This window comes from Aulonocara sp. 'chitande type north' Nkhata Bay, linkage group LG7 (genome assembly GCF_057382095.1).
Source record: "Aulonocara sp. 'chitande type north' Nkhata Bay isolate Kocher_YH1m ecotype deep benthic linkage group LG7, A_spYH_male_GT1.1, whole genome shotgun sequence".
Classification (NCBI taxonomy): domain Eukaryota; kingdom Metazoa; phylum Chordata; class Actinopteri; order Cichliformes; family Cichlidae; genus Aulonocara; species Aulonocara sp. 'chitande type north' Nkhata Bay.
In genome coordinates, this window is record NC_141350.1 from 54916877 (window position 1) to 54938174 (window position 21298).

Sequence of the window (21298 nt, forward strand, 5' to 3'; positions counted from 1 at the left end):
TATACATTTGGACTGTGAGCCAAACGTAGTAAAGGAGTTTTACATTTTAGTTACATGTCAGCTTTGAAATGCTTTCTGCATGTTTGGCTGTCTGAAAAACAGGCCAAGTAGCCACACAAATAAAATTAGCATCCTTTTTCCCCCAGCCTGCTCCCTTCTAGCATGCCATCACTCACTTCCTGCATACAGTTTAAAAATACAAAAAACAATGGTGGTGGGGGTTGGGGGGGAGTTACATCTGTTAACACCTCTGGTCATGGTGTCATACAGTGATATGTCAGCCCTACTTAAAACAGAGGTGTGACGCCATTTCCCACGCTAAAGTGCTGGGATTACAGGACGGATGCTGTCATGGTCGCCCTTATCTCATTTGATTAAAATAGCATGACTGTGGTAGATACGAGGCAGTCTTCATCAAACAATTATTTATAATTATTTGAAAAACCTGCAGTTCCTTCAAAGAACCAATTTTAAACCGTATCGTGAGGCATTTTGTTACTAGCATCCTGTCGCAAAAACACAGGAGTGTGTGTATTAGAAAAAAAAAAAAAAAAAAGACAACACAGTTAACCAGGGATAAAATATAATTTTTTGGACCAGGAAGGTGATTCTCAATCAGATATTAGCTGAAAACTTGACATGTGCAGCATGTCTTTCACATCTACAGGAAATGAACAGTATCTGAAAGTCACGTCCTGCAAAGAACTGACACAGGCCTGGGACGTGCATCTGGCCTAACAGTTGATCAAGCAACTGTTTCCCGAAGCCTTATCAGAGATACTCTCAGTGGGAGGGTGGCCGCCAGGAATCAATCTTAAGGATGGGAAACAGGCCAAACTGCACAAGAACTGGATTGAAAATCAGTCCCAACATGTTTTATGAATTACTGGATCAAAATTTTACATCTTTAGTCATCAGTATGTATTGAGGAGGTAAAAACAGAAGTACAACAGTGAGTGTCTACAGTCATCTGTAAAACATGGTGGTGTCTTGGTCATGGTTTGGAGCTGCTGAGAAAGAAGTCCTTCAATATATGATTTATTTAATTAACTTTGAACTTAAACATTTAGACCACAAAGAAAAAATGAGGACTTCTATAACTAGTAAAAAAAACAATTAGATTAATTGCCTAATCAGCTAATTTATGTGCATAGAAATGTTTTCTCTTAGCCCCTTTCCACTATTACCTACTCGGCTTGGCTCGGCTCAGTGTATAGGGTTTTCCATTAGATGGTATCAACAGACAGGCTTCCACACATTGGCGAGTCACTGACTTCACTCCATGAGTCATGAGAGCGACTACGTCACAAAACCCGCCATTTTTGAAAATGGCTACACAAAAAAAAAAAAAAAAAACCAACAACACCGCGGTCCCCAAGTTTGACGAAAAGCTGTACACCGAGCAGCAGGTATACCATCGCGTCGACGTCCTCCATTGTAGGGTTGTGTGTGTCGCATGCAAATGGCATCACAGGACTTTCAAGAGCATTGGTGTAATGACCCCAGGCACATTAGGTGACATTCATATGTAATGAAAGCCACCAAAACCGAGCCAAGTCGAGTCCCTTCGAGTCGAGTTGAGTAGGTACTAGTGGAAAATGGCTTTTTGAGTCACAGGAAATTAAAACAAAGCTGCCTCGGTGACACACTGAAGTAATGACAAAAGAAGTCGAGGAAATAAATGTTTTTCAGTGATGCAGGGCGGTGGAGAGGTGGAGCATAGATAAAAGAGCAGAAGAACTTAGCAGAGGTGAATCTAGTGTAGCATGTTGACAACTGTTGCCATGTTAGAATGAATACAATGTGAAACTGTAACTGGAGCTCACCATGGCACAAAACCATCTCTGCCATGCCACAGTGAAACCACATTTTTAATTCATGGCTGCCCTCTGACCTCCTGAGCAACAGGACACCCACGCTGGACTGCTCCGACATGCTACGGACAATGCACCGTTCACCAAAATGCCTGATGAGAGAACATTCATTCAATTTTCCATCAGCTTTTCGCTGTTTCTGGTAAGCTCAGATGTCTCCAGTTGAGAGCATGAAACCCTTTAGCTGAAAATTCACAGCTGAGCAGTAACAATGGTCAAATTAATGATTAAACACATATATTCATACATCTCAGCTCCTAGTTTGTCAGCAATATTCACTGCTTTCTGACATTTTACAGGCTAAACCATTTTAAAGTTAATTTAGGAAAAATAATGATCTCCAAGAAGATTAACCTAACTTTTAAGTACCAAAAAATATATCATGCGAGTATTAAATAATTTTTTTCCAATTCTCTCTAATGTGTAATACCTCTACCTGACAAGATTACACCTTACTTAGATTACTTTCAGACAGTCATTTCCGCTTATGTGATTCCATCTGATTATGTTAGCTTCGTATATGAATGGCAGTCTGGTCACTTTTCAGTAAAGGTCAAACATGCATCACTTTAAACTTTCAATACATCCTGAGTCTGAATGCACGTAGTCACATTAACAGCATGCACAGAGCTCTCCTCTATCTTCAGTTGATTAGCTCACAAGGGGACAATTTTTTTTTTTAGAGAAATCATCATCATGTCAGGGGCAAAAAAGAAAGGAAAATAAACTGTTAGACTGTTTATTAAATATCCGGCTACTTCAACATTTGCAAACATATAAACAGAGTGAAAAAGATGGTTTGCTTGCTTTTAGTTGCCACATCCACTCACAGGCCTCTATTCTAACTATCACAGATTTAAGACGTTATCAAATAAAGCTTTACAATTTCAATAAGGAGAACAGAGTCTGGCTAATGAAACTCTTTCTGTTCTTTGGAATCTCATGTACAGAACATTATATACTGCAAGTACTATGCATGGTTACATTACTGTTGCAGGAACGCTTACATGAAGCCATAAAAGTGACATGTCTGAATAACAGGACGTCACCATTTAACAGACTGATGAAACCAGCATTGTTGTTTATTTAAAAGGGCTCCGCTGTAACATTGCAGCATGTAGGTCCTTGAAGCACTTTGGTCTTTTCACAATAACCTCATACATGCCATGTGTATTACTGCATTCACACTTGCAGATGAGGTCAGAACAGGTTATAATACTAGCACCCGTCTGCCTTTTTCCTCCTCATCTTTACGACAACAAGCAGGATGCAAACTGCATGTAAGTGACAATCTCCTATGTGCTGATTCCCTCTTACACCTCTTCCCCTTTCTTCACAAAGGAGAGAATCTCCACAAACCCCTGACTCATCAGTTTGAAAAAAGCCCGCTCCCTTTAGTCTGTGTCAAGGTATCATTTGCATACAGCTTTGTTTTCAGCCGTTGGATCGCCCTGAAGGGAGCAGGTGGTACAGCTGGAAAAACTTGGGCACATGAAGCACATGGAGAAAATAAAAAAGGTTTGAGGTAAAAGTTGAAATAGTTGCATTCATTAGACACTACATTAAAGTTCAGGTTTAACATCATACCACACACAGACTACCAAACAAATGCTGAAGGATTTGTTTTCAGCAATGTAGCAGATCTATAAAACCTGAGGAATTAAAAGAAAGTAACAGAAAGTCCGACTCTCAGACTCTCGCTGATTGTAAAACACCTGAAAAATCTTGGGGTAAAAAAAAAAAAAAAAAAAAGGAAGAAGAAGAAGAAGAAGAAGAAGAAGAAGAAGAAGAAGAACAAGAACAAGAAGAACAAGAAGAGAGAAATGTAATCTTAGGAAAACATTTTGATGTTTACCTGTTTTTATTTATCTATTTTATTCACAATCACAAATTCTCTATTTCATATTTCAACAGTTAAAGCAATATTATAAACATTACTATGTAGTATATAAAAATGCTGTCATGGGCTAAGCTTGCCACATGCTGGACTACATTTCCCATAATGCAATTCATAAGCTCTTTAATTCAACAAAACGCCATGCTTTTACAGCCCCACCTACCCACCCACAGCACAACAGTTTGTATTGCAGCATTGTAGTAATCTACACAAAAATGTACAAAATGTCAGTGAAGGCTTCACACTTTGCACAGTTCATCAGAAACACATTGCTTATTTCTACTGATTTTTTTTTCCACAGCATAAACAAGACTGCTAATCTTAAAACATAAGACTGCCAACACAGCTTAAAGGATTAGTTAATCTGCATTAATGGGTTACACAACTTATAAGCAAAAAATATTCACTGGTCATGGCCGGTTGTGTCAAATGTAAAATATTCACAATTTTTACTATTTTCTACCTTTTTTTCCTTGGTGCTTTGCACTCTCTTGCTCAAAAGCAAGATACAAAAAATATAAATAACTAATTGGCTATAGCAAAATACCAGAAGCTTTGAAAGATAAAATACTTCTCTTAAATTTGAAAAAAGAAATCTGTAGATTTACTGATTCAGAAATATTTTTCTTATTGTCAATAAATAAAAAAGACCAACAATCAATGACGTGTTAGCCCTCCTCTAAAAACAGGTTGCGAAAAGAAAGATTTTTAGTAACACTAACTTTACACTTTATTTACAGGAAACTATTTTAGGTTATAGATAAATCCATAAAGCCTTTGGTAGCTGGACATTTATAACAACAAACTACAGTTTATATTTGACTCAGTTCCACTAAGTGCAACACTGATGTGTTTTTAATATATCTGACAACAGTGGAGCTTTGCGTACAGCGAGTAGAAAAATGTACTAACACTTAAAATTTAGATTTCTTTTTTCCTTTTTTCCTAACTATTGCAAATATTTAGACTTCTCCTTAAAAAAAAGTGCAAAGGGGAAAACAGTGAAATATCTCACTTAACATCAGCATCTGCCCAAGAACCATCATAACACACACACAGAAATCCCACCCAAGACACACACACACACACACACACACACACACACACACACACACACACACACACACACAGGCACTTGTGTTGTTAGTGACAAGATGCCGAATAAGCATGCTGTGAAAGGCATGTTGACAATGTAAAATACTCACAGCCCAACTGTGGGTGAAAGACTGAGACAGTCTATGAAAGAGAACAAAAGACAGGTAGAGAGATAGTAATAGGGACTGTATGGGACATTATTTCTATTGTCCATTAAATTAATGTCCATGAAACGAAATGTGCTTATCAGTGTAGACTGACTCTGTTTAGAAATTAATGGCAATTATTTACAAACATTCACCAATCTGTCTGACAGTGTTTGCAATCAGTCTGAGCTAGACCACAACTATTTGGATACAGGATGACTCCCAAGAGACAACCCAGGCAGTCGCCTTGTGATCAAAAGTCAGGGATGCTGCATGACCAGTCTGTGGGCAATCAGGTGATCACCCTGACCACTTGCAATTTGTGGCTGAATGTAAAGAAATTCAATCACAGCAACCTGACCTAGTTGCAAGACAGTTGTTGTCCTATTTTTACTCTAGCTAACTTCTAGTCTGATTGTCTTGGTTGAAAATATGAACTATCATATTAGTGAGAAATCAGCTGACTTATCCAATTTTCTATTGAATTTCAATGTTATGTATATCACTTCTTATCCGCTGAGCTTTTGGACAAGTGTACGAGAAGCAGCTAGAACTCTGACCTACTGACTGAGCAGGCATGTGCCTCCTCCTCTCCATGAAGTCTGTGAGACAGTAGGGATTAGTCTGTGGATTTACTTCCCTTTCCAAGCCTAATGAAGAAAAGCAACAAAGACAGAGCAGAGAAAGAGAGTGGGAAACAGAAGGCTGTGCTGAGGCTGCAGAATTACTGAGTGGTTTAGTGACTGCTGCAATAATACTTATGCTGGTTAAGCTGCTCTGCGCTGGGGGAAAGCCTCTCTGCTGATCCTCTGACCTCCACAGCCCCCAGTAGCAAATGCATAGCGCAGAGCGGCTACTACCCAACCATCAATACCACTGCACCCAGCCTAAACACCTAACACTGCTGGTCAATGCACTTGGCTTAGAAGTGTAGGCTCATCATGCAGCGGTTCAGGGATCGTTTTCCAGCACTAATCAAACCATAGCAACAGCACTTTAACTGCTAACATGCACCACTGTAGAGCACGCCGACCAGTTAGTCGGCAATAGCTAGTGCTAAACCTACTTAAATCAAGCCCCTCAAACAGATGGTATTTGTATCAGTGTGCCTGTGTGTATTACCTTAATCTGCTGTCGGCGCAACATTGCCAGTTCCCTCATGTCCCTGAAGGGCTGAAGCAGGTAGTGATAGAGCTGAGTTGTGGCTTCCAGCAGCTCTCCATACGCTTCGTCCTCCTCCGGGTACACCTGCAGCAGCTCCACCATGCTGTCCATCGCTTTGTGTTTATCCAGCACCTGGAGGTAAAATGTGCATTGAACAGTATAGTCAGACAAACAGTCCACACAGTGAAAAATACTGCACTGGAGTAAAAGGTTGCTGATGCGAGAAATCGCTTTAATAAATTCCACAATAATAACCCAAAAGACTAAACATTTCAGGCTTTACAAAGCCCTAGTGGTTGCCAGTAAAGACCAAAATCTAGACTAAAAGTGCCACAAATAATAGTTTTATAGTTTTTACAGGCTTGTTAACCACTAATTACTGTACTCTGTAGCTTTTAGCTGGGTGTAAATACAGGGAGTGCAGAATTATTAGGCAAATGAGTATTTTGTCCACATCATCCTCTTCATGCATGTTGTCCTACTCCAAGCTGTATAGGCTCGAAAGCCTACTACCAATTAAGCATATTAGGTAATGTGCATCTCTGTAATGAGAAGGGGTGTGGTCTAATGACATCAACACCCTATATCAGGTGTGCATAATTATTAGGCAACGTCCTTTCCTTTGGCAAAATGGGTCAAAAGAAGGACTTGACAGGCTCAGAAAAGTCAAAAATAGTGAGATATCTTGCAGAGGGATGCAGCAGTCTCAAAATTGCAAAGCTTCTGAAGCGTGATCATCGAACAATCAAGCGTTTCATTCAAAATAGTCAACAGGGTCGCAAGAAGCGTGTGGAAAAACCAAGGCGCAAAATAACTGCCCATGAACTGAGAAAAGTCAAGCGTGCAGCTGCCAAGATGCCACTTGCCACCAGTTTGGCCATATTTCAGAGCTGCAGCATCACTGGAGAGCCCAAAAGCACAAGGTGTGCAATACTCAGAGACATGGCCAAGGTAAGAAAGGCTGAAAGACGACCACCACTGAACAAGACACACAAGCTGAAACGTCAAGACTGGGCCAAGAAATATCTCAAGACTGGTTTTTCTAAGGTTTTATGGACTGATGAAATGAGAGTGAATCTTGATGGGCCAGATGGATGGGCCCGTGGCTGGATTGGTAAAGGGCAGAGAGCTCCAGTCCGACTCAGATGCCAGCAAGGTGGAGGTGGAGTACTGGTTTGGGCTGGTATCATCAAAGATGAGCTTGTGGGGCCTTTTCGGGTTGAGGATGGAGTCAAGCTCAACTCCCAGTCCTACTGCCAGTTTCTGGAAGACACCTTCTTCAAGCAGTGGTACAGGAAGAAGTCTGCATCCTTCAAGAAAAACATGATTTTCATGCAGGACAATGATCCATCACACGCGTCCAAGTACTCCACAGCGTGGCTGGCAAGAAAGGGTATAAAAGAAGAAAAACTAATGACATGGCCTCCTTGTTCACCTGATCTGAACCCCATTGAGAACCTGTGGTCCATCATCAAATGTGAGATTTACAAGGAGGGAAAACAGTACACCTCTCTGAACAGTGTCTGGGAGGCTGTGGTTGCTGCTGCACGCAATGTTGATGGTGAACAGATCAAAACACTGACAGAATCCATGGATGGCAGGCTTTTGAGTGTCCTTGCAAAGAAAGGTGGCTATATTGGTCGCTGATTTGTTTTTGATTTGTTTTTGAATGTCAGAAATGTATATTTGTGAATGTGGAGATGTTATATTGGTGTCACTGGTAAAAATAAATAATTGAAATGGGTATACATTTGTTTTTTGTTAAGTTGCCTAATAATTATGCACAGTAATAGTCACCTGCACACACAGATATCCTCCTAAAATAGCTAAAACTAAAAACAAACTAAAAACTACTTCCAAAAACATTCAGCTTTGATATTAATGAGTTTTTTGGGTTCATTGAGAACATGGTTGTTGTTCAATAATAATATTATTCCTCAAAAATACAACTTGCCTAATAATTCTGCACTCCCTGTATAGTTAAATCAATAGTTAGTCAATCAGCAACAGATTTAATGATTAAATAGTGACTTAAATCTTTTTTTTTTCTTTTTTTTTTTAAGTAAAATTCTCTAAGTTGACTGGTTTCAGTTAAGGTGAATATTTGCTGGTTTCCTGATAGTAAAGTGAGTCTTTGGGGCCTTTAGCTCTATTACAGATCACCCAAAATACCTGAGAAAGTATTGGGCAGATATATTAGTAATGACACTGTTAGTCGTCCCTAATTTTCAGCAAGCATCACTCAAACCTGAGTGCATGGTGTATTTGTATTTGTTAAAGCTCTTAAGCTGTTTATCAGGTGCATGTTAGTGGGTGAAAAGAGCACCAGGACAGTGTATGAAAAATATCACCAGTGGGTTTTTTTTTTTTTAATGACTGGATATGTGACCTATAAAATCAGCATGTGTATTAAATGGAGCAGGAGAAACCTGGTTATTCACATATCTATTTACATAGTAGATTTCTGATATTCTGTGTGCACCCATGTGTTGACTTCTCACCATCACAACCACTATCTTATTCACCCACAGAGACAGATCGGAACCAAGGATAAGAAGTTAATTATCCACTGTGTCCTGGTCCCGATTAGTACTACAAGTAACACAGGCACGTTTCTGAAAAGCAGAATGTGTACGTGTCTGCATGTTAGTCTGCTCAATAAAATACACAAAGATACCATGATTTCATATAACTAACATACTTGGAAAATATACCAACACACCTATTTGTCAGTCTACTTGTCCTGCAACTGGTGCATTGAGGACATTGGAAAGTTGTGTGAGCTCAGAAATATGTGCATGTTAGAAAAATTTGAACATTATCATTAAAAGCTTTAAATTGATTGTAATTTAATGCCAATGACATGCATCTTTTCATAATTAGGCATGTCATTTTGACTCTTTATAGATATTTTGGTCTAAGTAGTTTGAGTACTGAATTATTACTCAACTACAGTCCTGTGACAAAGTCTCAAATGACCCTAATTTCTGTATATTTTGCTAGGAGAATGGGAAATTGTTGCAAACATACATGGAAATACACTACAGAAGCAAATCGGAAAATCAAGATTGTATGACCATCTTTATTCAACATAGACTGAACTCGCTTATGCAAGCCTTCAGGTAATGTCTTCAAGAAATAGTTCTCTAGGCTTCTTGAAGGACATCCAAATCTCCTCTTTGGACCTTGACTGCCTTTTGTTGTGTTCAGAGCTGTGCAGCCAGTCAGACACTTTCCAGATAGTACTGCATGGTTTGATCAAAATATGGCACTTTACAATACTGATAAAAACCTGCTGCCACTGATTTTCAGTTCTTATGCAATTTCGCTTATCTCAGCCTTTCCTTCTAATTTACCTTAAGAAGGGCTTCTTGACAGTCACAACTGAGACCATTTCTGATATTCCGTTTCTGATATTCCGTTCACCAAGTTTCCAGCTAATAGCTCTTTGGGAATCATTGTTTTCTATATTCTATACCTATACTGGGAACAAATTCTGTGTTTTTGTGATAGTGTACTTGTAACAACAGTTTAAAATTGGCTCTTTGCTAGGTTATCTGTCATTTGTAGATAGGCTTTTTTGTCTGAAGGACAAGGATAAATGTAAAGTGGCTTAATAAACCAACACAAAAGAAAAACACTTCTCTGAAGTGGTCAAGTGCAAGGGCTGGACTGGAAAGAAGTGACAAAGCAGACAATGTCCAAGGAAAAACTTTGAAAGACCTTCAAAAAACTGGTAAAACTTTGTTCCAAAATACTTAACCTTCCTCTTGCATTAGGGTCGGCAGTGGCCCGTTTTTAGGTTTTAAATGCATAAAAGTGGATATTAAATTTGTTTATTTCAACAAGACATTAGACTTTGTCAGGAATCTCCATTTAAACAAAACAAAACAAAAAACTGAATTTAACTAAATTATAAAAAGTTCTGGTGAAAATGATGACCTTTGTGTGTTGGGGTTGGTTTCGACACAGTTATAATATAAGACTATAAAACTAAAAAGTTTTATGATTTCGGTTTTATGATTTCAGTTTTAGCACTAAACACACTCTGAGCTCTCCCACACTATCAGAGAGAGAGAGAGTACACATCTCCAGTTTGTAGCATACAAAAATAAGAAGATTTACAATAAGCCAAACTCTTGATCGTATCTTTGCTAAAGATGAGAGGACACAAAAAGCATAGCAATATAATTGACCATCTTTCTGAGGACAATAGATTATCAACCAGAGGACAAAGATACATCTGATGATGTCGTCACATGTGCTAGAGCTGCTCTCACTTCTGCTGAAACATACAAATCCAGAAGTGTTGACATATCTCCATCCATCCATCCATCTTCATCCGCTTTATCGGGGGCCGGGTCGCAGGGGCAGCAGCCTAAGCAGAGAAGCCCAGAACTTCCTCTCCCCAGCCACCTCCTCCAGCTTATCCGGGGGAACACCAAGGCGTTCCCAGGCCAGCCGAGAGATATAATCTCTCCAGCGTGTCCTGGGTCTGCCCCGGGGCCTCCTCCCGGTGGGACATGCCCGGAACACCAACCCCAGGAGGCATCCTTGTCAGATGCCCAAACCACCTCAGCTGGCTCCTTTCGATGTGGAGCAGCAGCGGCTCTACTCTGAGCCCCTCCCGGATGGCCAAACTTCTAACCCTATCTCTAAGGGAGAGGCCAGCCACCCTTCGGAGGAAGCTCATTTCCGCCTCTTGTATCCGCGAGTTCGTTCTTTCGGTCACTACCCACAGCTCGTGGCCATAGGTGAGGGTAGGGACGTAGATCGACCGGTAAATTGAGAGCTTTGCTTTTACACTCAGCTCCCTCTTCACCACGATGGACCGGTGTAGCGTCCGCATTACTGCAGCTGCAGCCCCAATCCGTCTGTCGATCTCCGGCTCCCTTCTCCCATCACTCGCGAACAAGACCCCGAGATACTTGAACTCCTCCACTTGGGGCAGGAACTTGTCCTGACCTGGAGTGGGCACTCCACCCTTTTCCGGCTGAGAACCATGGCCTCAGATTTGGAGGTGCTGATCCTCATTCCCGCTGCTTCACACTCGGCTGTGAACCGTTCCAGTGCGAGCTGGAGGCCATCACCCGATGAAGCCAACAGAACCACATCATCCGCGAAAAGCAGTTGTTGTTGACAAAAGCAGTTGTTGACATATCTTTTTAGTCCAATAACTCCTGGCTTACATGGTAGGGTAATTGCTACACATGTCATCAAAGTGACGCCTGGGATTACCTGGTTTGCTGTGACAAGAATAAGTGACATCAAGACACGTTTTGATCCGTTTATGCCATTGTCATTTTTTGAAGGAAAAAAAAGTCCATGGCAACATTTGGAATGGCATTGATGAGAATACCTGGATGCCTATAATGGTGTTCTTCTTGCTGGTGTGTACAGATCCAGCAATGAGAACACTGATAGTCTTAGGGACACATCAACAGGCAGAACTATTTTCCAGACTACAATGTCACTTCAGACCTTCGGAATAATATCAAGAGTCCTCAGACTTTACAACACCGATACTAGAGCAACATCTGACAAGCTTGTTCCCATTAGGAACGGATGCAGGTCTTTCCACTGACTGATGTTCAACCCTGAGGTGACAGTAGATGAACATTTTGCCCCTTCCCATGACAAATGCACCTTCTGGCAATACATGCCCAGTAAGTCAGGTAATATGACATTTTGTGATGTGATGCAAAAACTAGCTATGCATAGAACTGTGGAAGATGCGGAAAAGGAAAACCAGTGAGTGGCATCCCTGAGAAAATTCAGGGAAAACATCTAATCTTTGATACGATAACTGGACTGCAGGGGTCACAATGTGACAAATTCTTTACCATCTATGATACTGGACAAGAACTATCTGCCACAGATAAAAACAATACAGGTATAAAAGCTACTTTTGGCTGCTCCTTTATTCACCAGGGGTTGCCATAGTAGGTAGCTCCCATGTTTGATTTGGCAGATGTTTATACCAAATGCCCTTTCTGACACAACCCCCAAGAGGTTTGTGTTTCCCTTTGAAACAAAAAAAAAAGGTATAGGTATGATTACAACTAAGAGAGCCATTGAAAAGAAAAAAGAAATCCCTCTATAACATGTAATGTCAGTCATAAATTACACTACTTCATCACTGTAGTCACTAAAATAGTGTTCTCAGTTAAGGTTTATTGATTCTGGAGCTGCACAATTACACTGCAAGTTAGAAGAAAACAAAAAGAAACAAAAAAAAAAAAAAAAAAAAAAAAAAAAAAAAAAAACATTGTTGGTTTTAATTTGTTGACTTAAAATTTAAACACATCCTAAGAAGCTTTTGCACAGCTGACATTCAGACTTCAAAACACATGGCGGGGGATCCTATTACTATGCGTGCTGGTTCACCGTCAGGGCATACTGGGACACTCGGTGGAACTGGGTCATTATTAACATTAGTAACTCCACCCTTGTTTCCCTTCTGTCCGGCATATGTGATGTGAAAAAGGTCTATACTGTGGCTTATTCCATGACAACGTTAACCTTTGATTTTTTTTTTTTTTACTAGAAACTATTGCCAAGTTAATTCTGTTATGTGTAGAAAAGGGCTAATGTTGCGACACTGGAGTCACTTGCTGCACCAAATTTGGGTCTAATTCTGATTCATGATTACAGTCAGGTCCAAACAAAAGCCCTTTCAAAGCGCAAAGAAAAAAAATCCTAGTAATCATGTGTAAGTGCAGGCACACTAGTCTGCGTGGTCAGGAATGATGCCATAAAATACATTGTTTAAGTGTAGTACAAGATAAATTGGCCTCTACTGTTGCTGATTCATACCATATGTCCAAGCGTCCACAGACACTTCATTGTTCCAGAGAAAATAACCATTAAAACAACTATTGTTCACAGGAAATACAATTCACCTCCCAGCTCTCAGAAGCCAGCAGCTTCAGTTCACACAGCATAATACTTCTCCTTCACGTCTGCCTCAGATAATATTGAAATGTACCACCACACCAATCGTCATCCAAAGTAGTGAATAAAGTGATCTCGCTCTGCAGAAACAGATAGATATGAATAGAGACTCCTATATTAACTGTGGGCTGAGTTTCCACAGCCCTCCACAGTGGGTACTGGGGTAGACACTACACGATTCAGCTCCAACACTGCTCCTACTGTTTACTTTAGCTCTGCGTAGCCCTGGAAACCAGTGCCCAGCCGTACACCCCCTGCAGCCACTGCTAGCCAGGAAAGCCCCTGAGCTAAATGAGCCGACTCTAATTCAGACTGGAGAATTTTAGAATAAATCGCTAAAGCTGGACTTGCACATTTTTCTTTTACAATTCCCATTTTTATAATGCAACAATTTCACTTCCTGCAGTGATGTCATTTTAATGGTCTGATATATTTGTTGGGAACAGTATAAGGCAAAGAGCTGCTGCTCTTGCCCTCCAAAGCCAACTGTATTACTTGTCTTAATTAGTTTTTGGGCAATTACCAATTAATCAATAAGTTAATGAACAGAAAAATACATGGGCTGCTGTTTTAATAACTGATTTTTCATCATTCATCATCACATTACAATCCTAGAATTAGGATTACAATACATTACAATCCTAGTATTGTAATGCTTATTTTTACCACAAGTGACATTATATTGATGATGAACTGAATGTTGTCAGGTGTGGGGTGTATAGGTGTGTTAAGCTTTTCTTTTTCTTTTTTTTTCTTTTTTAAACTGGGACCAGTAAAACAGTATACTGTGCAAGCTTTTTGGCCTGCTGCTGGCCTGTTTGGTGACTGACAGAAAAAAAGAAAAAGCAGGTGAACTGACAGATCTTAAGATTACTTGAGCTAACAGCTGCAACCCCGTTGCTTTCTAGTAGACATGCCTGTAGCATGCAGGGGTAAGTCTAAAGCTTATTTTATTGTACGGCACATGTGTCCTTAATTGTCTATAGTGAGCCTACCAAGAGGTGTTGTCAACCTACACAATCATGCTCCTGTGCAGTCCTCCAAAAACCCAACAGCATGTAGCTCAGGTGTCCTTACTGAGAGATATCTATTTCACTTCAGCTCTTTGTGTGTTATAACTTTACTCGTCTCCACAGCTGACTGAAGGGTCAAAAACATCAAAAGCTGAAGCAGCCCACAGACTGATTGTACCACATATTTTGGGGACTGCTTCCATCTGGCAACAGCCACTCTCTGCAGGTAGATGGGCTGTTCGTAGCTTCCTACAGCCTGCCAACACACCACCAATGGAAAGCCATGTTCACCCCATAAAAAAGGGGAACAACATTTACCCTACTGCATTTACTTTTAAGTTACTGTTACCATGTTTTTTGCAGATACAGTTTTATAATATGAAATATAAATCTACTAATAAATTATGCTACATTCTTGTAGATTATGCTACCAGTATAACGTAATTACACATTTATAATGTAATTAAATGGGACTTTTTTGTGGGGGAAATAAATGGACTGGTATTCATATAACTACTACTCAAGTTGACCACTCAAAGCACTTTCTACTACAAGTCTCACTCACCCTATCACACACATTGATACAACGCTATTATCTATGCCGCTAAGTGCTTTGTCTAACACACGCACGCCACAATAAAAGCATGAACTACTGCTCCTGTGGGGAAAATAAATTATACTGAAAACTGCACAAATGAACTGGACTATTTGTTTGAACATCAGTCTGATATTGCCTAGTGTGATGTTGAGCATTTAGAATCCCCACGCACCGCATCCAAAAGCTCATCATTTAAGAACAATCCTATTAACTTTAATTTAAACTGTACTCAACTGCTGCGATCATAGTTTTTTGTTTTTTGACAAATTTAAAAGCTAACAATTATTATTTCACATTGTAAGACAAAATTACTGTAACCCCTGCTTGGTCCATTTTATTGTGTACCCAGACATCAAACACACAGCTGAAGGCACCATCCAGGATTTCAGGCATTGCTCTCTTTTAAGTGCCTCTTACTCTGACTAGTTTACATATCATTTGCTTATGCCTTATTAGTGTTCTGCTCTTACTCTTGTTATTCTATATCAGCCTGACAATAAGAGTATATTGTGTGTATGTTTGCTTGTCTGCTATGGATAAATATGCATGTTTTAAAGCAGTTTGCAAATGAATAAACATAAAACCTATGTTAAGCCTTGCTGTTAAACAGAAGGCCTTCCAATGTGAAATGAGTACATAATAATTACAGGGACATTCCTGGTAATATGCACTAGAGTATAGCTGCAGTATACCAGCTCTGTCATCAGGACTTACTCTTGCTGCTGCTACATCTGCTCAGTCTTGCTGAAGCAGTTTCCCTTCTGCCTTTTAATTGAGATGTGAGGCAGGAAGAGAACGCCCTGACTGAGCAGAGACTGGATTTTAAAGCTCATTTGAAACTGAATGCTGTTCAGGAGTCGTCAATCAACAGACCTCAGGCCTAAATCTTTCAGGCAACTTGATTGGTTCTGGCTTTCTCAGCACAAAAGTTTCATGTAGTGATAGATGAAAATAGTAATGCCACCTGTAATCAACAGAGGTAATGTCAACTGGTTAAACACAACGTTTAAGATGCATTTTTAATATCAATAATTTGCATATTGTAACTATTATTTTACTTATTTTTGAGGAGTTGCTCTGACAAAAAATTGTCAGAAAAGTACAGCTTCAGCTCTATGTGTTCCCATTTTTAGCTCCAACAAGACAATACCAGCAGGCAAAACAGCAATTGTTGTGAACGTATCAGTTTATGTACAACTAAAAAGATGTGAGTGACACAAAATATAAAATACCCCTATACATAAGTGTGAATGAAGTAAACTGCTCCGTTCAGTAACTGTACAGCAGACTAACAACACAGCTGTGCCTGAGGCAAACATGCAGACACACCATAACAAAAACTGTGGGCGTACACAAAACATGCAGAAGCCATGTTAACCTTCAACATACAAAGGTCAAGAGGTCGCCCAGCAAAGAAGAGAAACTTGATTATTGTACACATTTAGGCCTGAATTTCAAACCACCCAGAGGAGTAGTTTAACTGTCAAAAAAAATTACAATGGTTGTACAGATTTAAACGTCACAGAGAGAACGATTACAAAAGATGCTGCTTTTTCATATATATCACAACAATAATATATGTGATACATATATTTGCATTTATTCAAATGACAAGCATGTTGATTGCTGGATTCCTTCTTGACTGTTTTCTCAGACTACCAATCGCTACATAGACATTGGCCGCTACATAGACATTGGCAACTTGGGCATATAGGACTACACACATGAAACAAGCAACTAATCCCTTTTTCATTACTCTTTATTGTTTTGCTATATTTATTTGTACAAATGAAAAACTTTACATCAGTACTTTTGTCTTTGCCTCACAATATATTATAATCTAAACCTGACTTGTAAAACTCTACTACTTTCACTGTTATAATTAGAGTATCATCTATAAACAACAGTCTAATTTCGATTGCACAATCTACTGATATTTTTGCTTTAATGGAAGAAATTGTCATATTTTTGTCATTTTGGTGACTACATATGGCTACATGGTTTATTTTGTCAAATATAACAGTTTACAATTCAGGAAATACTAAATTTTTAAGTATCTGAGAGGCCAGAGAAAATTTAAAGGTTTCATCTAGTCATGTTCAAATTGATCAAAACATACTGGAAGTGGGTCAATACACCTTTTTCCAAAAATAAACAAGTAAAACCTTTGAAATTATTTGATATATGGAGCTATAATTTCACAGCCTTATATATGTGCAAATTTTAAACCATAACATTTCCAGGCAAATCAGAGGTGCTTGAGCATAAAATGTTCTGAGCTGAGATAGAATGACTCTTATATGATACCTGTGGCTTAGATTTTATAGTAAACACTATAGCGTGATTTTTTACGTATGCTTTCACTTTAATCTCTCTGTGCTACAATTGTAGTTAACCTCCCATCACCTTTTGTTCCCTTCACATCCTTGTCATCGCAGAACAAGAAAAAAAATGTTACATTTTAACTATTAACTTGCAATATGTCAGGTCCCCTGGCAATAAGCTGGATTTCGTATGGCATCAGACCACAGATAAGGAAAAACTGGGAAAGTGTCAAAGTACAATTATTAAGAGCAGTGATTTTCAGTCTGAAGCTTTTCCAGACAAACCAAACAATCAGGACAGGCTATTCAGTGTTTATGCCAAATCAGAAAAAATGACATAAACTGGCATTTTAAAGGGCTCTACGTAATTCAGTCAAGTCATTTATTTACTATACAGGTAAAAAACCTAAAAATATTGTTTTATGTGATGAAAATTATCATTCTTGGCAAGGATTAAAAAGTAAAATTTTCTCTGTTTCTGTTGCTTGGATAGAGCAACGTAATTAGTGGAGTACGGAAGCACATTACTATAAGATCACCATATCTTTATGGTAAAAAACTGTAAATTTTACTTGAGGTAAAATGACATGCCCTCCTTTTCTCCCAATATCATCATGCAATTAAACCAACTACAGCCCTGAAAGTGTTGGAACCAGGTCAGCATACTTAAAGTCAAAGTTCATCATGACTGAACCTGGAAACTTGGGAACAAGTACAATCCAATAAAACAGAGTAAATATTACATCTGTTGTTGACACTATAGTGTTCCAACGTGAGGCTGCAGCTTATGATTTGAGCTAGATTATATTTTATTGTTATGTATTAGTAACTGAGCTCTTCCACATGAGTGTGTTGGATAAAATAACAAATAACACTAATTACACATCAAAGGAAGAGTCATCTTTGCTGCTACTAAGAGCTACCCCATCTTTCACTTAGTTCCATTATCGATTAATCTAACAACTGTTTCCCCGACTAGATTTTAAACACCTGATGAGAGCTGTATGTAATGACTGCTGCTCTTTTTATAAAAACAAGTTCAAACAAAACTCATTCCTGTTTCCTCTGAAGATGTGCCCTGTCACATATGAATCACTAAAGTAATTAAGTATTCCTTGCTCCTTGATAACCAGCCGTTTACTGGTTTGGTGCATCAGTCAGTTAAAACACTCTGGAGGTTAACATTTTTTTCCTGAGGCTACAATTATGATCATAACTTACACCTTTAGAGTATCTGGCACTTCACCTTGCTTTGCCACTCACATCAGGCTACAGACATGAAATATAGCAACATAGCTGGGCTAAATATACACCTTCATCTGTGTAGGATTATACTGAAGCAATCTCGACAGCTGTGGTGACACATCATTCCTGTAACTCCACCTCTTTTTGTTCTCCTGTTTTTCTATGTAACTCCCTTCCAATGGTTCAGCCAACTGGAGTGTAATGTCTGGCCAGACCAGATCATATTACTGGCTTGTGAATGTGCAGCAACAGATGGTAGATCACAGGAGGGGAGGGGGACAAAGGAAGAGGAGGGAAGAGAACCAGCAGCCTTAAAATTATAAATGGACTTAAAATTAAACCAAAATTGCCCCGTTTATCAAAAAACAAAAAAAAACAAAACTACCTTTCCATGTAATGTCAGGCTGCCATTAAGAGTGTACTTATCAGATCTCACATCATCAAGTACTAAAAAGCTTGATTCCCTGCTTTTATTTAAAAGCAAGTCAGACTTCATGACAACTGAATAAGTTACTTCACCTCTTGCATGCGTCTTTTGGCCCTCTCCAGAGCATCTTCATAGCCTTTCTGCCTCAGCTCACTCAGACTCTCGTAGTACTCCTCGGTGTCGTCGCTCTCTGAGAAAAGCACCTGTGAGAGGATCTTCCAGCCGCAGGTGTCCAGGGCATGACCCAGGTACACCTGCAACTGATAGCACAGGGCGTCCGTCTCCCGCTGTGACATCCCGGGCGGACCGAAAAGGACAGTCCACACGCCAGACTGCTCCTCCGGGAAAGAGGGCAAACAAGGCTCTAGGTCCGAGTTGACGGCGCATAGTTGGAGGTGGGCTGCTCTCAGTTCCTGGAAGGAGAACAGTCCAGCCCAGCTGAAGTCTTCGCGGTTACTGGCCTCGATGTCGCCTGGGTCTGCATCATCCGGAGACAGCGTGACATCCACTGGCTCCAGGATCTCCATATCCGTTATCTTGGGTGTCACAACGTCCCATGTCCCTAAAGTGTGACTTACGCACTCATATGACTTTGAACTACCGGCTTTTAAAGTCTTCCTGTCTGCGTTAGCATTTGTTGTGGGTTTCCCTTTGGGGACAGAGTGCGGTCTAACTTTACCCACTTGGCAGACTCCATCTTTCTTCGCCGTGACGGGACTTTTTGTGTGTTTTTCAGCCACGCAGGCACCGGTGGGAGGAAGCCCAGCGATTGGGCCACAGTCGACGTCCAGTAAAGTGCTCCGTCTCTGCACGGTTCTGTTGTGGCAGGTTATGGCGAACTTTCCCTCGACGTCGTTCCAGGCCACAATGAAAACAAATTTATGTCTCTCTTTTTCGTCGAAGACTTTGGGCCGGACGGACACCCATCCGGACTCTAAGTTATCCTCCATGATGAATGACATCTCATCCAGCCAGTAAAAAAAGACACTTAGATATGCGTTAGCCAGAGGAAAAAAATCTTCCCTGATGTCGAGGCTAAATGCTACTCGTAGCCACCGACAGCAGACCCCACGTTTAAAAAAAACACAAAGTAAGATTTGGCAGAGCTACAGCGAACAAACCGACGAGCTAGATTAAGAGATGACACAAAGGCTTTCTTGCTTTGTTAACCCGCTGTCTGTTGCGTGTAAGCGGCCGAAAGCGCAGCCAACGTCGTTGTCCCTCCTCCAAATGGTCGGATTTGGGATTCCGACATGAAGAAGTTCAAGCAGCCAAACGCACTCGGACACCGCGGTCTAATCGAAGGAGAGAAGTCGGCTTCATATTGCGGCAGCTAATGTCCGTTGCCATGACACCTGGGCGCTCACCTGCCCGATGCTCGCGCTGTCTTGAATGTGCAGCTCTTTGTCCGCTCTCAGACAATGCCGTCGCGCGACGCACATCGGCTCTCGATGTCACGTGTGAGCTTCTGTTTACAAGCAGAAGGTGCGTGCGTGTTTGTCCGGGGAGGGATTTAACTGGTGACCCCCCCCCCTCCCTCCGGTGTTGCATTCCATCTCCACGATGAAAATGGTAAATATGATGCTCCTAGAAAATGTCGATACCGTACTGACATGCAAAACGATCTTTGAGCAAATTGTTAGTTAGTTGACTAATATTTCTTTATCTCTATAAAACTACAAAAATATCTCTTTATCTCCCAATAATATGCATTTTAAAAGACGTTTAATGATGCATATAATGTACAATATGCTAATGCTGGTTAACTATATCCGCTAGTCTCTCTTTATACCATGTGAACGTGAAATATATCAATTTATCATTAAAAAGCAATGCAAAGTCTAATATTTTATCAGATGCATTAAGCATGACATGTCTTTCTATCACAAACTTTTATTCTTTTCACAATTCTTTTTATTTTTTGGATATTTTTAAACACAGTCCAGTTGTACATACTACATCCTTAAAATGTTTTGTTCATTACATTACAGTGTTTAACGTTTTTATTACGCGTACACTTTTTCCACATGAACCCTTGAAGGCAACATAACAGTCCGTTTCTTTTAACAGCTTAATAAACCAAACGGCACACAAAGACAGAAAACTGTTCCACGCAAACTACTTTTTAATTCAGTAACTTTACGTGTTTAATTTTTAAAAAGTGTTCATTACGAGTTGTACTCTTTTGTTTTTTTTTAATCTCTATTCCTCTGTCTCTTTTCCTCACTTGCATACGTGCACGAGGAGCATAAACATCTGCACGTGGGCAAATCCATGACGCAAATACGTACAGAACGTGTTTAGTGCCAGACTGCGTACGGTAAGCGAACTGGGTCAAAACAGGTTTATGCACCATTTATTCTCTAAGAAAGTTAATTTTCGCATGCAACTTTAAAATCAATCTAGCGACTAGAAAAAAAATGTAGAGTGGGGCAAAGATTACCTTTATGGTGCTTTTAAAGCTACTAGAAAAAACACACAAAACTGTATGTAGAACCAAGTGGGTTAGTTTACTAAGGGCCTTTTCCAAAATCTTGCTGGTGCTTGACTTATATTTAGAA

The 21298-nt window shown here is 39.9% G+C and overlaps 1 protein-coding gene across 1 annotated transcript in view; it reads right to left on the bottom strand.

Annotated features, from left to right (window-relative positions):
* jmy (junction mediating and regulatory protein, p53 cofactor) overlaps positions 1–20237 on the bottom strand; it is a 30937-nt gene extending 10700 nt beyond the window's left edge. The window contains exons 1-2 of the mRNA XM_086301407.1: positions 18830–20237; positions 6135–6308 (exon numbers count right to left, since the gene is read on the bottom strand). Coding sequence (XP_086157533.1) covers positions 6135–6308; positions 18830–19699 — 1044 coding nt within the window. The 5' untranslated portion in view covers positions 19700–20237. The remainder of the gene's footprint in view (positions 1–6134; positions 6309–18829) is intronic.
* Between the last annotated feature and the right edge of the window lie 1061 nt (positions 20238–21298).